The following is a 25,642-nucleotide window of genomic DNA, read 5'->3' as shown; positions in this document are numbered from 1 at the left end:
ACCTCCTCTGAGTCTCAGTGTGCTTTTCTCTTTCCTTCTAGTTGTAGAATTTCCACTCAGCCAGCCTTCTTGTGGTTCTGGTTATGTCCGTTTTATCTTTTAGTTGTATTTTTGAAGTGGTTGTGCGAGGCAGCAATTTCCGGTGTTTACCTATGCTGCCATCTTGGTTTTTTCTCTGCATGTATGTGTTAATGCTCCCTGCTTCCAGCCCCTATTTCATGTCCTTTCTGTGGTAGTGACTCCATGGCCTCATAGTTGTGACATTTTTTGTTGCCTACAGGAACCGTGAGTTCTTTGAAGGTGGGAAGTATGGTCAATGCCATGTTTAAGAATCAGGTTTGAATCCTCATTCCACCACTCTGTGGTTGTGTGACTGTTGAAAAGTGATTGAACCTCTCTCAGACTCAGTGTTCTCATCTGTGAGTGAGTTCATACTGCACTTTTGATTAATAATTGAGATCCTACTTATGAAGTGTATGTAGACTGTTTAAAAATACATTTTAAAATACATGGTACAGCCCGGTTGGCGTGGCTTCGTAGAAGAGTGTCAACCTATGAACCAGGAACCCACCTACCTTCCTAGTCAGAGAAGGAACTCAGGAGTGAAAGGTGGACTATTCAATCCCTGGTTGGGGCACATTGACCCGGTTGCAGGCTGTAATCCCAGTGGGGGGCGTGTAGGAGGCAGCTGATCAGTGATTCTCTCTTATCAGGGATGTTTCTCTCCCTCTCCCTTCCTTTCTCTGAAATCAATAAAAATATATTTTAAAAAATATGGTACCGAATTCAAAAGTTTCAAAAGGGTATTCATAGAAAGTCTTTTTTTCTACCCCCATTCCATATCCCCCAGTTTCCTACCCAGAGGCCTCCACTGTTGTTAGTTTGTTTACCCTTCCAGAGCTAATCTCTGATATTAAGCTTTTCTTTCTCTTACATAGATGATTGGATACTACACACATTATGCACTCTGTCACACTTAAAAAGAGTTAATTTGGGGTAAACTGTTTCTTATCAGCTCATGTAGAATTGTCTCATTCTTATTAGCTGTGAGGTATTCCATTGTGTGGTTGGGTGACAGTGTATAAGCCCCATGCACATTCCCTTTTTTACCATATTAAAACCTCTCTACCCTCTCCTAAGCTTAGAAGCACAGTAACCCTGAGTTTAAAATAACAGGTAATGGTCATGCCTCTTTCCTCTTATTTTCTGGCAAACATAGAGCAGTCTGCATAGCCTGCCTGGTAACTACCACAGCCACAGTGGAGAGATAAGAGTAGGCCTTTCACACTCTGGACATTCAATATTTTCTAAATGTAGAATGGCATTGAAGCATCCTCTGCTATCTGGTTAAATCTGCCAGAAGAAATGGCAGAAAGAGGAAGGCCTGACATGAATTGCAAATATGGCAACTATCTACTACCTCACCCTCTTTTCCTATCTTGCATGGGAAAGCCTCTGGGCTAAAGGACATTTATTACCAACACCCATAGGTAGGGCCTGTTATAATCTGGTGCTTCCTTAGGCAAGCTTCCTGCAGGCTGGCCAAGGCCTTGCTCACCACCCTGCTATAGCACCTCTATAGAACTTAATACATGGAGTGTTTGAAAGAAAAAGGTTGGGCCCTTTTCTTTTCTCCCTATGGAAACCTTAGTATATCGACTGGGAAGAAGCTAAATTAAAGGCAATGGGCATATTGTCTCTAGCAGTCTATGAAATCCATCTCTGTGCAGGGATCTAGACATTGTTTGCCAGCCTCTAGGTCTCTTGATAAAACAACATATATTTTTCTTATCTTAAAGCAATGCATACATATTTTAGAAAATATTAAAAAATATATGGGACTTGTGATCTTACCCCTCAGAGATAAGCATTATTAATATTGGTTGATTATCTTTCAGTTTTAATTTTTTTTAAACATCAAAACCTCTTGGTAGCCCAGGAGTTTGAGAACTTGTAAAAAATAGCAGTTTACAGACAGACTGGTATATGCATGAAATGAATTAGCTGGCTCCATGAGGAGTCCTTTTCTAGAGAAAGTGGGGATGATCTAGGAGAGGGGAAAGCAGGGACTGTGCAGGTTATTCTTTTCTGTGGTGACTGAAGAGCTTGAGGTGTCAATGAGTGCTGGGGAACCCATAGTGCTCACTTTATCAATAAGGCCAGATCTCATAGTGGGATTTTATGACCCACTTCTAATTTTAATACTGACCCAAGCTCATATTTTGTGTGTGTGTGTGTTTTATGTCTGAAACATTGTTTTTCTTTCCTTCCACAGTATGTCAGGTTACCTACATCTATCCAGATTCTTAGAAAAATAATGACTGACTTGAAAAAAATGAATTTATGTTGGCTCTACTGCACTGCCATATTCATTTTAAATGACCCAGAGGAATTATCTGCATTAGTAAAAATGAATTAATAATTGTCTTGTAATTTAATAGTTGAGGGCTGATTTTTTAAGTTTAAGTTAATTTTTTTTTCATATTACAATTTTTTTTTTTTTGTTTAAAGTATTACGTGTCTGCTTTTTCCCCCATCGACCCCTCCCTGGCCACTCCCAACCGCCAGGAGAACCCCCCACTGCCCCAGTGTCTGTGTTCATTGGTTATGCTAATACATGTGCATATAAGGCCTTTGGTTGATCTCTTACCCACCCCCACCCTCTCTGTCCCCTGACCCCTGCCTTCCCTCTGAGGTTTGATGGTCTGTTTGGTCTTTCTCTGTCTCTGGATCTATTTTTGTTCATCACTTTATGTTGTTCATTATATTTCACAAATGAGTGAGATGATGTGATATTTATCTTTCTCTGACTGCCAAGCTCATATTTAACACTCTTCCCCAGCTACTATTTTTCAAGAGCCTCTTTGAAATTTAACATTCCTTTGTCACTTTTGTACCATCTGAGGTGGGGATGACAGCATAAGATAATATTTGGAGACTTGATTGAAAAACAAAAGGATTTTTGCAGAAGTATGTCAGTACAGAAAAAAGTCACTTTAACAATAACATCTGGTGAGGATGTGGAGGAAAGGGAACCTTTGTGCACTTTTGGTGGGACTATAAACTTATGTAGCCACTATGGAAAACACTATGAAACTTCCTCAAAAAATTAAAAGTAGAACTACCTTATGATCCAGCAATTCCACTTTTGAGTATCTGAAGAAATAAAAAAAACACTAATTTGAAAGATATATGGATCCCTATGTTCATGTAGTATCTATTTATATAAAAGCCCTGGGTGTAACGCGTCACATCCGAAGCTCGGCCAACCGGAAGGAGGTCAGTCCTGCAGGGGTCATCTTGGAAACGGCTGTGCCCTCCCCGAGCTGTTTCCTGCGAGGGCGAGGTTTCAGGCAGGAACCCGCCCTCAGAACATGGACACACTGAGTCCTGGGTCCTCTTAGTAACAGCTATGCCCTCCCCGAGCTGTTTCCAGTAAGGGCGAGGTTTGAGGCAGGAACTGGCCCTCAGAGCATGGAGGCATATCTTTATAAAGTTTTAATTCATTATATTAGAAGTCGTGGTGGTACAGTTTTACCCACAGTGTCTATAGGAATTGCTGCAAATTTACTTCTTTGTGGAAGCACCTTTCATTCCCAATGTAAATTACCCATTCCATTAAATGAAACTTCAATTTCTAGACTTGATATAAACAGTGAAGTTGCTAAAACTATTAAAAAGGCCCAACTTCTCATTATTGATGAATGCACCATGGCATCCAGTCATGCTATAAACGCCATAGACAGATTACTAAGAGAAATTATGAATTTAATGTTGTATTTGGTGGGAAAGTTCTCCTTCCTGGAGGGGATTTTTGATAATGTCTCAGTATTGTACTGCATACTATGTGATCGGCCATAATACAAACAAGTTTAAAGTACTGCAATGTTTGGGGATGTTTCAGAAAGTTGTCTCTTACAACAAATATGAGATCAGAGGATTCTGCTTATAGTGGATGGTTAGTAAAACTTGGAGATGGCAAACTTGATAGCAGTTTTCATTTAGGAATGGATATTATTGAAATCCCCTGTGAAATGATTTGTAATGGATCTATTATTGAAGCTACCATTGGAAATACTATATCTGTAGATACTATTAAAAATATATCTAAACATGCAATTCTTTGTCCAAAAAATGAGCACGTTCAAAAAGTAAATGAAATTTTGGATATACTTGGAGATTTTCACACATATTTGAGTGATGATTCCATTGATTCAACAGATGATGCTGAAAAGGAAAATTTTGCCATTGAATTTCTTAATAGTATTACTCCTTTGGGAATACTGTATCATAAATTAAAATTGAAAGTGGGTGCAATCATCATGCTATTGAGAAATCTTAATAGTATATGGGGTCTTTGTAATGGTACCAGCTTTATTATCAAAAGATTATGACAAAAAAAAAAAAAAGATTATGACCTAACATTATCGAAGCTGAAGTATTAACAGGATCTGCAGAGGGAGAGGTTGTTCTGATTTCAAGAATTGATTTGTCCCCATCTGACACTGGCCTCCCATTTAAATTAATTCGATGACAGTTTCCTGTGATGCCAGCATTTACGATGACTATTAATAAATCACAAGGACAAACTCTAGACAGAGTAGGCATATTCCTACCTGAACCCATTTTCGCACATGGTCAGTTATACGTTGCTTTCTCTCGAGTTCGAAGAGCATGTGACATTAAAGTTAAAGTTCTAAATACTTCAGCACAAGGGAAATTAGTCAAGCACTCTGAAAGTGTTTTCACTCTTAATGTGGTGTACAGGGAGATATTAGAATAAGTTTAATCACTTTATCAGTCATTGTTTGCATCACTGTTGTTTTTATATCATGTTTTTGTTTTCATATCATGTTTTTATTGTTTTTATATCATGCCTCTGTTGTTGTTATATCCTTTTGTTGCTGTTTATTTATTAATAAATTTATATACTGTTTTCATATACATTTTACTAATTTCCTTTCATCTCTCACACTTCTATTATAGAGAAAAGGCAAATAGCAATATTAAAATATTTCCTCTAATTAATTCCCTTTTAAAGTGGGTGAATTTCAAGCACCGGGCCACTAGTCTTATACAATAAAAGCACTAAGGGTGTAACGACTGGAACGACCACGGGGGCCAGACGCTCAACCCAGAAGGAGAGGGAGTGGGGCGCAGTGAGGCCTGGCGACGCATGCTATGGCCCAGGGATCCCAGGAACTACAAGCCCAGAGCTTGCTTTCCAATAAAAAAAATAAATTGGGAAAAAAGAAAAGAAAAGAAAAAAAAAGTGGCAGACGCTGCCACCCTGGGAAGAATGACTCCGGAGGGAAAGGCCTTCCCAGGTCCCTCATGGCCTGGCTGACATGCTGCGGGCTTGCAGGGACTCACCAGTGACGTGCAGGAAGCACAGCCCCTCCTACTCCAAAGCTGGTTGCACAGACAGCTGCTCCCCTTCTAGCTCCAACCCAGATGTAGTGTTGCCAGGCTGCTTCAGCTCCGACTTTCAGCTACTGGCTTCCTACCCGCCCCTTCTTAGACTGTGTGCTCTTGGGGGCGTGGCTTTGGCCTCCCTGGCCAATAGCACCGCATCAGCTCCAGCTTCCAGCTTCTGGCTTCTGCCCATCCCTTTGCATACTGTGGGCTTGTGGGGCAGGGCAGCCCACTCCTGCCTCCCACTTCACCTTCTAGGTTAAGAAAGGCCTTCTGATCTCCATGTTTCTCCTCCCATCGGAATGAAAACCTCTTGAGGATGAATGATTCCAGCAATGGCCCCAACACATGCTCGGTGTCACTGTCACAGACATTCTCAGTCATTACAACCTGTTCCTCAGCCTGCAGTGTCCTGCTCCACCACCCAATGCCACTCCTCACCTGTCACCCCCTGAGGACCACCTTATGTTATCCAATCTGAAATGTGAGCGAGATCTCAAATGCCCCCTGTCAATACCTCCCTTGCCCTACCTTTCTTCCTCTAAAAACCTTGCATTTAAAAAATATATATTTGATTGATTTTGGAGAGAGAAATAGAGATAGAAACATCAATGATCATAGAGAATCATTGATTGGCTGCCTCCTGCACATTTGAAACCTTTCCTGGACCCTCCCTGACCCCTCGCCTGGCCAGCAGGCCCCCGGTGGTGGTGTGGCACTGAGGGAAGGAGGGGGGGTGCGGGGAACTGTGGGGTGACGGGGCACCGAGTGCAGCATCGGAGTTTGGTGTCTATTCCTTCTGCACCTGGCCCAGCCACCATCCCCTCCTCTCCCTACCCTGCTGGGGCCTTTGGGCCCTGACCAGCCCTGATCACCTGTCAGGCCTAGGGACGCCACCCGTGCATGCCTCTAGTTATTTATACGAGCCAAGATATGGAAGAAATCTGGGTGTCCACTGATAGACAAATAGATAAAGAAGATGTGATATATACACATACACACACAATGGAATATTATTCAGCAATAAGAAAGAATGAAATCTTGCCACCTGCAACAACATGGATGGACCTAGAAGGCATTATACTAAGTGAAATAAGTGAGACCGAGAAAGACAAATACAGTAAACCCTTGGTTTTGTGGACATTAATTTAACGGATTTTGGATTTAATGGGACAAAATTTCTGGTCCATATGTCATATGTGAAAATTAACATTAATTAAATTTAATTATTAAAAAATATTTTTATAGATTTCAGAGAGGAAGGGAGAGGGAGAGAGATAGAAACATCAATGATGAGAGAGAATCACTGATTGGCTGCTTCCTGCATGCCCCACACTGGGGATTGAGCCCACAACCCTGGCATGTGTCCTAACCAGGAATTGAACCGTTACCTCCTATTTCATAGGTTGATGTTCAACCACTGAGCCACACTGGCCCAGCCACCCTATTCGTTTTAAAATGCTTTTAACCAAAATTTGCTTATAATTAAGTCAACAGGTTATTTTTGAAATTAATTCACTGTTATTTTTTTATTATTTTTATTTTTAAAAAGTTTTCATTGTTGAGAGTATTACAGATTTCCTCTTTCTTTCTCCCCATTGCTCACCTCCACCCTGGTCCCACCCTACCCCAGGCCTTCATCACCCTACCTTCTGCATCCATAGATAATGCAAATATGCACATAAGAACTTTGGTTAATCCCTTCACTCTGAGATTCATCAGTCTATTTCATGTATCCATGCCTCTGATTCTATTTTATTTCTCAGTTTATTTTGTTCATTAGATTTCCTTCATTTATTTTGAATTTTATTTTTTTATTTAAAAAATATCTTTATTGTTGAAAGTACAGTGAGGCCTTGACTTACGAGTTTAATTCGTTCCGTGACGGAGCTTGTAACTCAAATTACTTGTATGTCAAATCAAAAAGTGAATGAATGAGACACATGATGCTGGGCTGATGTTGTGGCGTTCACTGTGACGTTCGCTGAGCCAACAAGCTGGCTCGTAACCCAAATTTTAGCTCGCAACTTAAAGCAAAAAATCAGCTGAGAGACGGCTCGTATCTCGAAAAACTCGTTAGTCGGGACACTCGTAAGTGTGAGAGAAAAGTATGGAGAAAAGTACACTGTACTTTTCAGTGTACTTTTCTCTGTACTACATATGTCCCCCCCCCCACCCCCCAATTGATCTCTACCCAAACCTATCCCCCACCCCAGGCCTTCACCACCCTATTGTCTGTGTGGGTTATGCATATATGCATACACTTCTTTGCTTGATCTCTTCCTTCCCACCCCTCCTCCCCATCTTCCCTCTGAGGTTTGACAGTCTGTTCCATGCGTCTATCTCTGGATCTATTTTGTTCTTCAGTTTATTATGTTCATTATATTCCACATATAAGTGAGATCATGTGATACTTGTTTTTCTCTGACTGGCTTATTTCTCTTAGCATAATACTCTCCAAGTCCATCCATGCTGTTGCAAATGGTAAGAGTTCTTTCCTTTCCACAGCTGCATAGTATTCCATTGTGTGAAATTTTTATCCACTCCTCTGCTGATGGGCACTTGGGCTGTTTCCCAATCTTAGCTATTGTAAATTGTGCTGCTATGAACATAGGGGTGCATATATTCTTATTGGTGTTCATATTTTCTTATTGGTGTTTCTGATTTCTTTGAGATATATTCCTATTATTGGGATTACTGGGCCAAACAGGAGTTCCATTTTTAATTTTTGAGGAAACTCCATACTGTTTTCCACAACTGCTGCACCAGTCTGCATTTCCATCAGCAATGTACTTTTCTCCACATCTTCGCAAGCACTTGTCATTTGTTGATTTGTTGATGATAGCCATTCTGACAGGTGTGAGATGGTACCTCGTTGTTTTGATTTGCATCTCTCGGATGATTAGTGACTTTGAGAATGTTTTCATATTTCTCTTGGCCTTCTGTATGTCTAATTTATAGGAGGGTCTATTTAGGTCTTTTGCCCACCCTTAAATGGATTGTCTTTCTTTTGTTAAGCCATATGAGTTTCCTATATATTTTGGAGATTAACCCTTTATCAGATGTATCACTGGCAAATATGTTCTCCCATGCAGTGGGCTCTCTTGTCATTTTGTTAATGGTTCCTTTGCTGCACAGAAGCTTTTTATTTTGATGTAATTCAATTTGCTTCTTTTCTCCTTAGTTTCCTTTGTCCTAGGAGATGTATTGGTAAACATATTGCTACATGAGATGTCTGAGATTTTGCTGCCTATGGCTTCTTCTAAGATTTTTATGGTTTCATGTCTTGCATTTAAGTCTTTTATTCATTATGAGTTTATTCTTGTGTATGGTGTAAGTTGGTAGTCTAGTTTTATTTTTTTGCATGTACCTTTCCAGTTTTCCCCAAGTCCATTTATTGAAGAAACTCTCTTGACTCCATTATGTGCACTTGCCTCCTTTGTCAAATATTAATTGAGCATAATGACATGGGTCGATTTCTGGGTTCTCTGTTCTGTTCCATTGCTCTATATGCCTGTTCTTATGCCAGTACCAGGCTGTTTTGAGCACAGAGGCTTTGTAGTATAGCTTGATATCTGGTATTGTGGTCCCTCCAACTTTGTTCTTTTTTCTCAAGATAGCTGTGGCTATGCTGGATCTTTTTTGGTTCCATATAAATTGTTGGAGTGTTCATTCTAGATCTGTGAAATATGCCCTTGGTATTTCAATAGGGATTGCATTGAATGTTTAGATTGCTTTGGGTAGTATGGACATTTTAATGATATTGATTCTACCAATCCATGAACATGGTATATTCTTCCAGTTATTTATATCTTCCTCTATCTCCTTTTTCAACATCCTGTAGTTTTCCAAGTACAGGTCTTTTATCTCCTTGGTTAAATTTATTTATAAGTATAGTAATTTTTTTTTACAATCGTAAATTAAATGGAATTTTTAAAAGTTTTTCTTTCTGAGGGTTCATTATTGGTGTATAAAAATGCCGTAGATTTCTGGGTGTTAATTTTGTATCCTGCTACATTGCCAAATTCATTTATTAAATCTTGTAGTTTTTTGATGGAGTCTTTAGGGTTTTCTATGTACAGTATCATGTGATCTGTAAATAATGACAGTTTTACTTCCTCCTTTCCAATTTGGATGCCTTCTATTTCTTCTTCTTGCCTGATAACTATGGCTAGGGCTTCTAGTACTATGTTGAACAAAAGTAGTGAAAGTGGGCATCCCTGTCTTGTTCTTGTTCTTAGGGGAAATGGTTTTAGTTTTTGCCCATTGAGTATGATGTTGGCTGTAGGTTTGTCATATATGGCTTTTGTTATGTTGAGGTATGATCTCTCTATTCCCACTTTGCTGAGAGTTTTTTTTTTTTAATCAAAAAAGGGTGTTGGATTTTGTCAAATGCTTTCTGTGGATCAATTGATATGATCATGTAATTTTTGTCTTGCAATCTGTTTATGTGATGTATCACATTTATTGATTTGGGAATATTGTACTAGCCTTGCATCCCTGGGATAAATCCCGCTTGGTCATGGTGTATGACCGCTTTAAAATATTGCTGGATTCTCTTTGCTAATATTTTCTTGTGCATTATAGCATATATGTTTATCAGGGATATTGGGTTTTAATTCTCTTTCTTTGTAGTGTCTTTAACTGGTTTTGGAATTAGGGTAATTATGACCTCATATAAAGAACTTTGAAGTGTTACTTCAAATAATGACAGGAGGAAGTAAAACTGTCATTATTCTGGAATTTCTTGGAATAGTTTGAGGAGGATAAGTGTTAGTTTTTCTTTGAATATTTGGTAAAACTCTCCTGTGAAGCTGTTTGGACCAGGGCTTTTGTTTGCTATAAGTTTTTTATTTTATTTTATTTATTTTTTTATTATTGCTTCAATTTCATCAGTAGTTATCAATCTATTCAGGTCTTTAATTCTTGCTGATTGAGTTTTGGAAGATTGTATTTCTTTAGGAATATGCCCATTTTGTCCAGGTTGTCCAGTTTGTTGGAATGAAGTCATTCCTAATATTTTTACCATTTTTTATATTTCTGTGGGGTCAGTTGTTTCTTCCCCTGCTGGAAGCTATCCATTGTCTACACTATCATGAAAGTGCAACAGGGAACTTGGAAGACTGATGGACCTTGAGCTTTAGCAAGGGTAAAAGCTATGCACTAATTGTTCTGTCGAGACAATGGTGTCTCAAGCAATTTCCTGACCTAATAGTCTCAAAGTAAATCTTTACTAATATTTACTGACCTTTAAGATAGTCTGTCTGCAACCAGATTGCCTGCCTGACTAAGCGCAAGATGTGTATTCTAAAATTGAATAAAAGCTAACAGTGCCTGGGTCCCAATGAAGCCTTTCCCCTAGAGAAAGGTTTTCCGCCTGCCCCCCCACACCCATGATTTCTAAATTTATATTTCTTATCTAGTGTCTTCATTTGTGCATAGCCCCTTCTCCAGATCCTGAACCCTAGCCATGCTGGTTGTGGCTTTCACATTCCCCTCTTTTGTTTCTGATTTTGTTTATTTGGGTCCTCTCTCTTTGTTTCTTGATGAGTATGGCTAGAGGTTCATTAATCCTGTTTATCTTTCAAAGAACCATTTCTTGTTTCATTGATCTTTTATATTGTTTTTCTCATCTCTATGTCATTTATTTCCACTCTGATCTTTATTATTTCCTTTCTTCTGCTCACTCTGGGCTTTTCTTATTGTTCTCTTTCTAATTCTTTAATTTGTAGGATTAGATAACTTATCAAAAGTTTTTCTTGTTTTTTTTGAGTTAGGCCTGTAGTCCTATGAATTTCCCTCTCAGTACTGCTTTAACTGTGTTGCATAGACTTGGGTTGTTGTGTGTTAATTTTCATTTGTTTCCAGGATTTTTTTATTTCTTCTTTAATCTCTTTGGTAACCCATTCTTTGTTTAATAGCATGCTATTTTGCCTCCATGTGTTTGAATGTTTTTGATTATTTTTATTGTATTTGATTTCAAATTTCATGCCATTGTGATCTGAGAATATGCTTGATATGATTTCAATCTTCTTGAACTTATCATCTTAGTTTGTGTCCTAACATGTGATCTATCTTTGAAAATGTTCCATGTGCACTTGAGAAGAATGTATATTCTGTATCTTTGGGGTGAAATGTTCTGAAAATGTTAATTAATTCCATCTGATCTAGTGTGTTGTTTAGGAGCACTGTTTTCTTGTTGATTTTTGTGTAGAAAATCTATCCAGTGATGTCACAGGGGTGTTAAAGTACCATACTATCATTGTATTTCTGTTGATCTCTTCCTTGATATCCTCCAGAAGTTTTTTTTTTTTTTATGTATTTGAATGCCCCTGTATTGAGTGTGTTTATGTTTATCAGAGTCATATCTCTTGCTGTATTGATCTCTTTAGTATTATAAAATGGCCTTCCTTATCTCGTTATGTCCTCCATTTTGAAGTCAATATTTTCAGATATGAGAATTGCTACTCCAGCCTTTATTTTTTTCATTTCTATTTGCCTGGAAGACTTTTTTTTTCATCCCTTCACTTTCAGTCTGTGTGAGTCCTTTGTTCTGATGTGTGTCTCTTGTAGACAGCATATATATGGGTCATGCTTTCTTATCCATTCAGATACCCTATGGTTTTTGATTGGAGCATTTAATCCATTTACATTGAAGGTTTTTATTGATAGGTACCTGTTTGTTGCTATTTTTATTCTTCATGCCTGTGTTCCTCTCTCTCTTTCAATTCCTTCTTTTTACAGCATTCCCTGTAGTATTTCTTGTATTGCTGGTTTGGTATTACTAAACTCCTTTAGACTGTTTTTGTCTGCGAAGCTTCTAATTTCACCTTCAATTTTGAATGACAGCCTTGCTAGACAGAGTAGTCTTGGATTCAGTTCCTTGCTTTTCATTACTTTGTATACTTTCTGCCACTTCCTTCTGGCCTGAAGAGTTTCTATTGAGAAATTAGTTGACAGTATAATTGAAATTCCATTGTAGGTAACTTTCTGTCTCTCTCTGGCAGCCTTTAAGATTCTTTCTTTGTCTTTAATGTTTGCCATTTTCATTATGATGTGTCTTGGTGTGGGTTCTTTTGGGTTCATCTTGTGTGGGACTCTGTGATTCCTGAACTTGTGTGACTCTTTCCTTCCCCAAGTCAGGGAAGTTTTCTGTCATTTTTTCTTCAAACAGGTTTTCTATTCTTTCCTCAGCTTCTTCTCCTTCTGGCTTCCCTATTATGTGGATGTTGTTTTGTTTCATGTTGTTCCAAGTCTCCCTTAAACTCTCCTGCTTTAAAAATTTTTTTTTTCCAATTGTTCTGATTGGGTGTTTTTTCTACTTTGTCTTCTAATTCACTGATTCAGTTCTCAACTTCTTCTAGTCTACTGTTTAATTCTTCCAGGATGTTCTTTTTTTTTTTTTTTTTTTTAAAGATCTCACACATTTATTACTGAACCAACCTACTATTTCAGGGGGGAAAAATCAACAGAGCAAAATCACAAGTCCATTAATCTTCCAATTAAAATGCCCCATCTGTCCAGACAGTAGCATCTTTTCAATCATTTAAGGGTGTAGGCAACATGGATACAGCATAAATATGTGGGTCATCTCTCATGTGTGATTCCTCATAGGCCCAGTTTGGTTCTTCTCCAAAATCTCCTCTTCGAGTTGTACCTGATTTTATTACCAGTTTTCATCCGAATCCATTGGGGAATGGGCCGATTCAGCTTTTGTTTCTTGGCCAGGAACCTCTTGATCCTGAAAGTCTTCTGGGAAGAAACTGTGAAGAAGTGAACGAGTGCACCTTGATGGTGGAGAAAGAGCCAGGATGTTCTTTATTACAGCTATGTCATTCTTCATTTCCCCTTGATTCTTACTCATATTGTTTTTCCATTCAGCACCTTATAATTCTCATTAAGTTGCCTGTAATTCTCACTCAGATCTTTGAGCATTCTTATAACCCTTACTTTGAATTCTTTATCTGACAAATTATTTGCCTCCATATCATTTAGTTCCTTTTCTGGAGATTCTTCCTTTTCTTTCATTTGCAGGTTGTTTCTTTGCCTCCCAATTTTTGCTCTCCCTTTGTATTTGTTTCTATGTATTAGACCAAATTGCTATGCCTCCCAAATTTTGTGGGGTGGTAGTAGGTGCTTTGTGTGGGACCCAGTGGTGCAGTCTCTTAGATCTCTTGAGCTGGGTGCTCTAGGAAAGCCCCAATACTTGAGTTATTTGGGTTCTCCTGTTGTAGTTGGGTCTTGAATGTTATTCTCCCATTCATGGATGGAGTCTCCTCTCAGGCTGGCTGACTGTGTGGCTCACCCCCTGACCACATTGTGTAAGCTGTTATGGAGGTGCTGACCGAACAGAACAGAATACAACAAGACAAAACACAAAACAAAATGTAAACAAGACCTCTATAGCACCAAATAAAAGCAACCACTAGAGATGAGACAAGGAAAGAGAAAAGAGAGCAAGAATGACAGAAAAAGGAAAGTAAAAAAATGTGAGGAGAAAACAAAACAAACAAATGAACAACAAAAAAGGCAGGGCACAATATGTAGATACAGAGTTGAAATAAAGAACATAAGAATAAATAATTAGAGGAATAGGGGAAGTAAAATGTTTTAGAATAAAGTGGGGATAAAAGAAATGAAAAGATAAGAAACATGTTTGAAAAGGAAAATTGAAGAGAAAGCAGATAGACCTAAAGTAAGAAAAATAAAAAAGTTGAGAAAGCAGGAGAAGAAGAAAAGAGGAAGAAAAGAGAGAAAAGATGTGTAGGGAAGAAAAGAAAAAAGTAAGAAAAAAATGAGTAGGAAAAGAGAAGAGGAAAATTAGATATATGAATGAAACAACAGAGACTAGAATAATAGCAAATCAATGATGCAAATAGATAAAGAAGACAAATTTAAAAAGGGGAAAAAGAAAGGAAAGAGAAAAACTAAAAAAAAAAGAGAGAAAAAAGGGAGGAGAAAAAAGAAACGAAAAAAAGAAGAAAAGAAAGAGAAGTGATGCTTGTTTCAGTCTAGTTTAATGCGCCATGGGAGCTTGCTTTGGGTCCCACTCTTCTGTTTGCAAATTCTGGGCTTCCTCTTAGGTACTTAGGTGCTAACCATTGTCAGGCACTGTCTTTTGGCTTCCAGCAACCTGCTTGAAGTTACAAGCCATCCACTCATCCACCAGTTGTGACTGTCTCCATAGGCCTTGACTGCAAGCAGGAGAGGCCAATCTGCCCTCTAATGTAGGTTTGTTAGCAGCATGGGGCCCAGAACTGGGTCAACAAACTTCCCCTGGTTCCTTGGACTTTGCCTCTGCCTGCTTTTTCTTGCTAGCCAGCTGTCGATCTTGAGAGCTTGTTTGGAAGTTCTAGCAGGGGAGCGCAGCTACTCGTGTACCCTTGACTGAAGACCGGTCCTTTCCTGGGGGGGGGGGGGGTCGTCCTCTTCGACCGAGTGCGCAGCTTCGGGAGGGACGCACATGGATCGGTGAGGGAGGAGGGGGACACCCGCCTAGCCAGCCAGATCAGCCGAATCAACCCTGAAGATCAATGGGGTGACAGATGTCGCAGCCAGATCGCCCTCACATCCAAGCTGTCGATCTTAATCACTCAAAAGTCTGTGTCTGAAAGGGCTTTAGGTGGGGGAGGTGCTATTTAGCTATCATGGAATAAGGTGGGTGTGTTTTCCTTTCCCAGAGCTACTCCTCTGTAATAGGTCCAAAATATTACTCTACCATTGGCTGGACAGAGATCCCTGTATGGAGACCAATGGGGTCAGCTGGGAACCCGGAATTTTTATCAATCTGGTTCCAAGAATAATGGGGTGGATGGTGCCTCGTTCAATCCAGTCACTGAGGGCTCCTTGGGACTGTTCAGACCCTTAAGCTTGGCCTCTGTCTTTGTTTTCTTTGAAAAGCTCAAAATGCAGGGTGTGGCATGCAGGTATTCTGAGGGTGGAACAGCCTATATCAACTGCCCTGTGGCGACTAGGAGCTGCTAGCTCCTCTCAGGATAAATGGCCGTTTTGGTTTGGAGCTATATGAACAACCAAATGCAGGACTCCTGGCTACTGCTTTTCCATGTCTCCCTTTCCTGCTTCCCACACCAGCCGCCCCTCAGTCCCCTCAAGTCCGCGCCTCTGTCCCTGCACAGAAGTCTCAGGTTAGTAGTTGCAAATGAAGACTCCTGTGCTCTGTGTTTAGAGAGAGGAAAAAAACAAAACTGAAACTGTGACTTTCTTTCCCACTGGTTCTAGCCTGCTGGCTCTAGACTCAGCCACAGCCTACACCTTTCATGGCTGGATGTTACATGTGTTGCAGATCTTGGCTTTGATGCTCTGGGCTGAGAAGCCTAGCCTGGTCTCTGAGCCTCTATGTTCTGAGGGAACAGACTCTCCCATAGTAGGGAGTTCCCTCTTCCCTCTTGGCCCACAGTCCTGGGAGCTGGGTCTGCTTCTCTTGCAACCTCCTCCTTCCTACTGATCTCCAGGTGTTTTCTGTGCTTCTTTGATATAAGTCCCCTCCTCAGCTGGATCTCAGTTGGTAATTCCAGGTGAATGATCTCCAATATAGTTGTATTTCCAGACTGGCCCTGGGACAAGGTGCACAGTAAGTCTGCCTACTAAGCTGCCATTTTTCCTTCCTCTCTAGTTTGATTTTCAGATTTGTTGATAGATATGTATTTATTGCCATTTTATTGTACATATTTTCTTCTCTTCTTCTTTTCTTTCCTCCTTCTCCTCCTCCTTTTCCTCTTCTTAAAGCAGGGGTCCTCAAACTTTTTAAACAGGGGGCCAGTTCACTGCCCCTCAGACCGTTGGAGGGCCGGACTATAGTTTTAAAAAAAAAACTATGAACAAATTCCTCTGCACACTGCACATATCTTATTTTGAAATAAAAAAACAAAACGGGAACAAATACAATATTTGTATTTGCATGTGGCCCGCGGGCCGTAGTTTGAGGACCTGTGTCTTAAAGGATACCCTTCAACATTTCATGTCATACTGGTTTGGTGTGATGAACTCCTTTAGCTTTTTCTTGTCTGTGAAGCTCTTTATCTGACCTTCAATTCTAAATAAAAGCTTTGCAGGGTAGAGTAATCTTGGTTGTAGGTCCTTGCTGTTCATCACTTTGAATATTTCTTGCCACTCCCTTCTGGCCTGCAATGTTTCTGTCGATAAATCAGATAATGGTCGGTCGTATGAACCCTTCTTTGTAGGCAACTAACTGCTTTTTTCTTGCTGGTTTTAAGATTCTCTCTTTGTCTTTAAGCCTTGACATTCTAATTATGATGTGTTTTGGTGTGGGCCTCTTTGAGTTCCTCTTGTTTGGCACTCTCTGGGCTTCCTGACTTGTAAGTCTATTCTTTCACCAAGTAGTGGAAGTTTTATGTCGTTATTTTTTCAAATAGATTTTCAATATCTTGCTCTCTCTCTTCTCTTTCTGGCACTCCCATAATGTGAATGTTGGTATGCTTGAAGGTGTCCCAGAGACTCCTTACACTATCTTCATATTTTTAGATTCCCCCCCCCCTCTTCTGATTGGTTGTTTTTTGCTTCCTTATATTCCAAAACATTGATTTGATTCTCGGAATCCTCTACTCTATTGTTGAATGCCTGTAAATTATTCTTTATTTCAGTTAGTGTATTCTTAATTTCTGACTGGTCCTTTTTCATGCCTTTGACATTTCACTAAGATCCTTGAAAGTCTCCCTAAGTCCTTTGACACTTTCCCTTGAAGCTCTCATTAAGATTCTTGAGTAACCTTTATTTGAACTCTGTATCCAGTAGTTTGCTTGCTTCCATTTCTTTCATTTGTAACATGTTTCTTTGTCTCTGCATTTTGGCTGCTTCCCCATGTTTGTTTCTATGTATTAGGTAGAGCTGCTATGTCTCCTGGAATTGGAGTAGTAGGTGTTCAATAGGGCCCAGTGGCTCAGTCTCCCTAGTCACTTGAGCTGGGCACTCTAGTATGTCCCTGTGTGGGCTACGTGCATAGTCTTGTTATAGTTGAGCTTTGACTGCTGTTGTTATCACTGAGAGGAATTGATCTCCAGGCCAATTGGCTGTAAGGATCAACTATGTCTGCAATGGAAGAACTTCTATGCAGGAGATACCCCTATGGAGTAGGATCAGCTTTAATGGGGCTTTAGTGCTTACTGTGTCTGCCTCTTGAGTGTATCACTTATGGATGCATAAAATTATAATCTGTTATGATCTGAAGCTGTCCACCAGGTGCACTGGCTCTGGGGCCTCCTGGGAGGTGCGAAGTCAGCCACTGCCTGGGGCCACCCAGCAGAAGGTACAGAGTGATCTTCAGATGGCTGCTACTTGTATTGAGCTAGGAAGTGCCCAGGCAAGGCCCAGCTGTGAAGCAAGGCAGGCTGGTGCTAGTGCTAGGTCTTGGGCCTCTAAGTGATAGGTTTGGGGTATGCTGACTCCAGCTGCTGCTTGTTTCAGAGATTTTACCAAAGTCTGAAGCCTGAGCCAGGACAGGCCATTCATATGGAAAAACAGCTGCAGACAACTTGGGTGGGGCTGTAAATCAGATGGGGTGGCATCTCAGGGAATCACCAGGGTGGAGCAAATAGTTTGGTCCACGCTTATGGAAACTCTGATATGGCTGCCAGTCAGCTCTATGATGGTGGAGGTCCCAGCACAGGAACAATGACCCCTGCGATCACCTCTGTCTAGGAGAAAGCCATCCCCTGCATTCCTGACCCAATGACAGATAGTCCAGTTCTTTCCAGTAAGTCCCTGGGTTCCTCCAAAGCTGCTGCCCAGTCCTGAATTCAGAAGAAGCAGGACCATGTAAGTTCATGTGCAGGCCCTTTAAGAGGAACACTTGAGACTCCAGCAACATCTGTGTCACTCAGCCATAATACCTGCTGATTTTTACAGCCTACAGTTACAGAAACTTCTCTTCACAGCTCTGGAACCTTGGGCTGGGGGTCTGGTGTGTGACTGGGACCCCCTGCTTCTCATGGGAAGCCTTGGAAATCTCCCTTCTGATTAAAAAAATGTTGCACATGTGGGTTGGACCAGCCTGTTCTGCACCTTTGCCCCTCCTACCAATTTCAATGCACTTTCTTCTTTATTCCTCTAGTTGTAAGACTTCGATTCAGCCAGCTTTCAGGTAGTTCTGTATGATGGTTGTTTGTATTTTAGGTGTAATTTTTATGTGGTTATGGGAGGCAGTGAGTATAGGCATTTACCTACGCTGCCATCTTGGTTCCTCAATTCACTGTTATTTTTTGGAAAAAACACTGTAGTAATTTTGCTGACATAACTAGATATTACATATCTATAAGTCTACATATTTAAATCCAGGAGTCACCGCTGGTAAACAGTGCTCAGCAAATGATTAGAAAATGGTCACACCAAATCTTGTGTGGTAATTGGTTCTGTGTCATGTGGCATGACTTTCTGCCACAGTTTTAACATGTGCCAGCCTATGCTCTGATATTCGCTAAGCCATGTCCCAGCCCTGTGCATTTGTTTACTCAAGATGACTAGCCAATGCACGCATTTACTAGACCTATTCAGTATACATTTAAATTACTATAATACACATAGAAAACTTCTGTGAAATTAACCTTTTCATACATACTTAATTTTAATTACATAAATGTGTCTACATAAGTAAAAGCAGGTAAACTAACCAATTGTTGATTTTTTAACATACCCATTAGGCAAACCTGCTTTATTATATAAAAGATTTTCAATGGGTACCCCTTGCCTGAATTATTCACTTATATTGAGGTTTTACTGTACTGTATGATTTCACTTATATGTGGAATCTAAGAAAACAAATGAATAAATGGAGCAAAGCATCAACAGACTCAGAGATATAGAAAACAAGTTGCCAAATGGGATGGGGATGGAGGGGTGTAAATTTAACAAAAACACTATTTCAAGTATGTACTTTCATATGTATAATTTATCTATTAAAAGTCATTAAAATTTAATCAAATTATATTAAGCTTTCGTGACAATAATCATGAAAAAGAAGAAAATAATAATATGACTAAAATGGAGACATATTTGCAGATATAGCATAGGTGAAAAAGACATGAGAATATTATGAACAATTTTTTTACTAACTAGAGGCCCGGTACACAAAAATTTGTGCACTGGGGGGTGGGGGGGGTCCCCTCAGCCCGGCCTGTGCCCTCTTGCAATCTGGGACCTCTCGGGGGTGTCCACCTGCTGGTTTAGGCCTGCTCCCTGGGGAATCAAGCCTAAGCTGGCAGTCAGACATCCCTCTGGCAGCTTGGGAGCCCTTGGGCGATGTCCACTTGCCAGTGGGGAGCAGGCCTAAACTGCAGTTGGACATCCTTAGTGCTGCTGAGGAGGTGGGAGAGGCTCCCACCACCACTGCTCTATTGGTAGCAGTCAGCCTGGCTTGGGGCTAAGGAGAGCTCCCCCTGTGGGAGTGCAATGACCACCAGGGGGCAGCTCCTGCATTGAGCGTCTGCCCCCTGGTGGTCAGTGTGTGTCATAGTGACCAGTCATTCCCAGACTTTCTGCTGTTAGGGTCAGTTTGCATATTACCCTTTTATTATATAGGATAGAGGCCTGGTGCACAGGTGGCGGCTGGCTGGTTTGCCTTGAAGGGTGTCCCAGATCAGGGTGGGGGTCCTCCTGGGGTACCTGGCCAGCCTAGGTGGGGGGCTGAGGGCTGTTCGCAGGCTGGCCACACCCCCTTCAGTGATGGGGTGCCTGGCCAGCCTGGGTGAGGGGCTGATGGCTGTTTGCAGGCTGGCCACGGCCCCCAGCCACCCAAGCTCCCAGTGGAGGCTGGCTGGAAGCAGGTATCTGGGATTTATTTATCTTCTATAATTGAAACTTTGTTGCCTTAAGCGCTCCGCAGCTGGCCAGGGCAGGTGGGAAGCTTGGCTTCCTCCATCACCAGGGCAACCAAGCCTCCTGTTTGCTCCAGCTCCGTGGCTACAGGCCGCTATCTTGGTTGGGTTAATTTGCATATAGTCACTCTGATTGGCTGGTGGGCGTGGCTTGGGGCATAGCAGAGGTGTGGTCAATTTGCATGTTTCTCTTTTATTAGATTAGATAACATCCAAGAATTATTACTTTTTTCCCTATGATCTCTTGTTTAGGAAACTACCTAAAAAATAACATGTAATTATTTATATAGAGAGGTTCCTTAGCCAGAAAACCAAATTACATGGTTCTTATATAGGTAACCAATAGGTTTTCACTCTCAGAGTTTTTTTCTAGGAAAAAAAATTCATACTTTTAAGTAAAAGGCTTATTTTCCAAATGCAGTACAGCATCATCCCCCCTTTTTTTTTGGCACCTTCCTCTCTCTCTAACCTCTCTAACTCTTGCTTTTCTGTTCCTTTAGCTGGTTTTTCTTTTGGCCTCAGACTGAAATTGTACCCTCAAGGCTCTGTCCACAGCTCTTCCCTTTCCACATGTGAATTTTTCTCCTCTCATGGATTCAATGGTTATCTTTAACTTAATGACCTCCAATCTCCAGCTCCATCTCTGACCTCTAAAGGTTTGTCTAATTATATTTCCAACTGCAGAGTAAACCTAGATCTACATTCCTCCCCCTCTTTTGAAGTCTCCTATCTAGACTCATGGCTGTTGTTACTGCTGATCAGCTTTATCTCCAAACCTTCTCAGGCCACGTGTTCTCCCTTGTACTTCATTTGTCTATTTATCCCTCAGATCTCAGCTTACTGTTCAGCCAGTTTGTCTTATGCAGCCTTCGCTGGCTACTCTTACTATTATAATGATGTTTATTTTTTTGGTTAGTTTCTTACACTTAATAGCTGAACCATTCATTTCACTATGTTAATTCTTGTTTGTTCTTTAACTGTTTTAGGGGTGTTTTGTATATTGTCTCTCTAATTGGATGAAAGCCTTTTGTGTGGAGTGGGGGCCATGTCTTCTAATACTAATAGCTAACATTTGTAAGGTACTTATGATGTGCCAGCATTGTTCTAAATACTTTACATATATTAACTAATTAATTCATAGCAAGCCAATAAGGTAGGTATTATTATCTCTCTTTTAGAGGTTACAAAATAGACACAGAGAGGCTAAGTTGCCCAATTATTCCACAGCTATGAAGTGATAGAGCTGGGATCCGAACCTAAGCAGACTGGCTCCAGCGTTATGTTCTCATATCCCCTATAATACCTAGAATGAGGCCAAGTAATAAAGATTTGTTGGGTGAACTTGAATTTGGCCTTGGGAATTAGAAGGAAAAAATAGAAGCAGCAAAAGTTAGTGAGATTAAAGGCAAGGGCCAGGCTAAAGGGTGGAAGTGGAATTGTGGGGAGGAGGAAGGGTTCAGTGCTTTGGCACCTGTTTTAGCAGTATCATTGCTCAGCTCACTGCAGAGGGAAAGAGCAGGAGGTGTTCCTTCTCAAATGTACTAGTGATGACAAAGACTGGCTGGCATCCCTCAGGGTAGCTATAAATACAAGCTGGTAGTTCCATCAGATTATTCACATGGATAAGCCAAGTCCTTTGGTCAGATCACAAGGAATGGGCTGCTTTCTCTGAAAGGAAACCATTTTGTGTCTTTGATCCCCTCCAAAGTGTTGTCTGAGATTTTTTCTATTGCCAAGATGGAGAGCTGGTAAAATTGCCTTGTTATTCTATCAAAGTCACCATAACCATTCCAAGTCTCCCTGAGCATTTGGGCACTGATAGCCTTCACTCAGCAAGTACCTGCTGCTCTGGAACACCCGAGCATCCTAACCCCTCCCCGCTTAGCACTATTATTATGTTGTCATATTCATGGATTTTATGGTCTCCAAGGTGACAGTTTGCCATTTTAGAGGAGTTAAAGACAATGTCTAAAAGACGTACCCTGTGAATCCTCTCAGGAAACACATGAATTTTTACAAAGCTTTTTTCTTTTTGAGAAACAAGGTCTAATTGTAATGGAGTAATTTTGCGGTACAAGTGAGGGTGGGTACCATAATGCCTGACTTCAGCTCCCCAACTTTGACCTTGAGCAAGTTATCTTTCTTGTGCCTTATTTTCTTTATCTTAAAATGAGGATAATGATTATTTTACTTCATAGGTTTGTTGTAAGAATTAAATGGTCCTAACATGTATAAACACTTAAAAAGTGCATGGCATATAGTGAGCTGGTGCTAGTTATTATTTTATTGCTGTTGATTAAGTGTTAGATGTGGGAGGGGAGAGTCATGAGTGTTAGAACCCAGTAATACACACACACACACACACACACACACACACACACATACATCACTCCACAAAGAAGGTGCCTCCCTGATTCCTGGTTCTTAGCACAGGAAGTAGGCTTTGCAGATGATTCCAGTGACTTAAAGAAGCACTAAGCCTTTTGTATATGTTCATTTAAGAACACATTTAATGTTCTGAATATGTAGTACATTCATATAGTTGATTTTTTTTAAGTATGAAAAGGCCTAATATGAAGAGCCTCCCATTCCTGTCCTCCATCTAGCAAGTTTTTCCCTCCCCCCAGAGGCAGCCACTGTTGCTCATTTCATATTTCTTCTAGAGTTTTTTTGTACATATAAAAAGTACTGATAGAGATCATATTTTCTCCTTTTTCTAAAAAAAACACACACAATTGTACTATATTATACATACTTTTTTCTTCCTTTTTTATTTTTCAAAAACCCCATAATTTTGAGGACAATAAAGGAAAATATATTATGTAATGTGGACTTTTAAAAATAGAACTGGAGGGTTTTGGGTCCTAGCTCTGCTACTAAATTGCTCTATAACTTTACACAAATTGCTTATGGAATGAAATATTTACTATTATAAAACAGGATGTTAAATCTTTTTATTGCAATGGTTTAAAATAATTGAAATAAATACATGGAATAGAAAGGTTAAATAGATATTGGTTTTCCATATAGGCACATTTAGTTGTGCGGTAGGCAGTTAAACAGATATGAGCAGAGTAAGGATGATGGGCTAGGAACAGAAGGTCACCAGGGTAGAAAGCCCCAGGTGCCTATCAACAGATAATTGTAGGGTAGGACCTCATCCCCAGGGTGATCTTTCCTCCCCTAGCATATCACTGGTTGTGTGGTTTAGATTCCCTGAACTTTCCTCCCTAGAGATAATATCTAGGCCTCAATTCTAATTAGTTTCAGGCCCAGAAAAGCAGCAAAACCAGACAAGGGGCACCAAGGCTGACCTCAGGACCAGCTACATTGACTAATGACCCCCTGTCCTGGTGCGACCAGTCAGTGGAGACCCTGACCCTGAAAGGACACACCTGGAAATATTCTATTGAGAATATTGAAGGAGGACCCAGTACACTCTCGCTCCTGGGAGTGCACCTACGACTTTCCCCTCCCAGCCTCCATCCCCCCTGGTGTGAGACCTTCACCTTCCTCATTTCTAGGCTCCAAGGGCCCTTCATTTGCCTCTACAACTTGTTTCCTAAGCCCATTTCTTCTATGAATTACTTCTTCTACCTCTATGATTTTTCTAAATAAATGTTAAAGTTGGACTCTTGGCTCTGAATTCTTTCCTAGCCAGAACTCAAATACAAGGTTGCTGAACCCAGGTTTGGTTTGACCCTACTGTTCCAACACCTGGAGTCATTCCTGCTGCCATCAACAGCTGGATCAAGTAAGTTTCAAATGACCCATTGAAGATCAGTATATAGTTATATATGCAACTTCAAATTAATACTTTCTTTGAGCTGTTTAAAATAATCAGGCAGTAGGCCAAAAATAAAATAAAATAAAATAAAATAAAATAACATGCTCTCTGCTTTACCTTTTACTTAGGGCTTATAGTAAGAGCAGGGTTGGAGCTGATGAGATGGAAGGTTGTAGAGTTTGTGAGAGAGTATTTTATTTGACTACAGACAAAGGCTGGGGATATGTGGACCAATATAGTGAGTCCGCTCTGAAAGATAAGCAGGAGTCCATAATAAGGAAGCAGGTGCAGTTGGGTAAGGTTTTGGTGGGTACTTGAATTTTAAAAATGAATTCATGAGGCAATATTGTTGGGTTCAAAAGCCAAAACATCAAACTGACCAGAGTGAAAAATAGCATGGGTCCTAGCCTGGCTCTGCTGTCACATGGATGACTGGACTTTATTTTCAGGTTTGTTTAATAGTTCATGTTACTTATTGTATTTGTAAGACATGAAATGTCTTTATTTAACCTTCCTAAAAAATACCCCATGAGAATATTGGCCATTCAAAATAAAACAAAAAGAACAGGTATTAAGGCGAAGATTAAAAAATTTGGATTACATAATTTACACAAAAGCAATGCGATCACCCTCCCCGTGTGGACTCGGGCAAGGACTGGCCCTTCTTAGGGATTAGTGGGCGGCCTTGGGGCAGGCAAGGGACTTCCTGTAACAATGCATCTCGTATTTGGAATGACTATTTATATTTTTGATAAATATTTATACTTATCCTATATAATAAAATCCCAGCTACCGAAATGGCAGAATGACCAGAATGACCAGAGACCAGAATGACCGCAGCCCCTTGCCTCGGCTGGCCCCGCCCCCCAGTGAGACCCCCACCCCAATCAGGGGTATGGCCGGCCTGCAAACCACCCGCGGCCCCTCACCCCGGCCAGCCCCACCCCCAGCAGGAACCCCCACCCTGATCCGGGACCCCCATCAGGGCAGGTTGCCTGGCCCCCACCTGTGCAGTGGGCCTCTATCCTACATAATAAAAGGGTAATATGCAAATTGACCCCAATGGTGGAACAACCAGAATGACCGCCTGACCAATCACTATGAGGTGCACTGACCATGCTTGGTCTCTTTCCCTGGCCGGCAGGCTTCGATCACTCGATGGCGAACAGGGAACCAGGAGTGGATGGTGGGGGATGTGGGTGGTGCCAGGCCAAGGACCCTGCTCCACCTGTTGCCCCACACAGAGGGCGATCTGTGGTAGGGTTGGGGCTGGTGAGCGGGAAAGAAAGGCTGACCTCTTGGTCCCTTCCCCCAGCCGTCAGGCTCCGAGGCTTCAATCACCCGATGGTGAATGGGGAACTGAGGGTGGGTGGCGGCGAGGGGGTGTGGGGAGCACAGGACTGGCTGCAGGCAGCCTGGGAAGATGGCCCTGATCACAGGCCAGGCCTAGGGACCATACCCATGCACGAATTTCATGCGCCTGGCCTCTAGTTTATTATAAGAACGTACCTGCTACTTTGAGTTCTCAGTGTTTTTTGATTTTTTTCCCTTTAATATCATCTATTCAGTTTCCCACATTTACTTCCTTACAATA

General features: G+C 40.9%; 1 protein-coding gene across 1 annotated transcript; it reads right to left on the bottom strand.

Annotated features, from left to right (window-relative positions):
* Nucleotides 1-12,953: 12,953 nt before the first annotated feature.
* LOC308513804 (large ribosomal subunit protein eL39-like) lies at nt 12,954-13,279 on the bottom strand (the record flags this gene model as incomplete). The annotated part of the gene is made up of 2 exons (XM_081083925.1): nt 12,954-13,178; nt 13,276-13,279. The coding sequence occupies 2 exons, from the start codon at nt 13,277-13,279 to the stop codon at nt 13,024-13,026; spliced, it is 159 nt and encodes a 52-aa protein (XP_080940051.1). The 3' UTR covers nt 12,954-13,023.
* Between the last annotated feature and the right edge of the window lie 12,363 nt (nt 13,280-25,642).

The sequence above is a fragment of the Myotis nattereri genome (genome assembly GCF_964212035.1).
Source record: "Myotis nattereri genome assembly, chromosome: 2".
NCBI lineage: Eukaryota > Metazoa > Chordata > Mammalia > Chiroptera > Vespertilionidae > Myotis > Myotis nattereri.
This window is presented reverse-complemented; position numbering and strand designations above follow the sequence as displayed.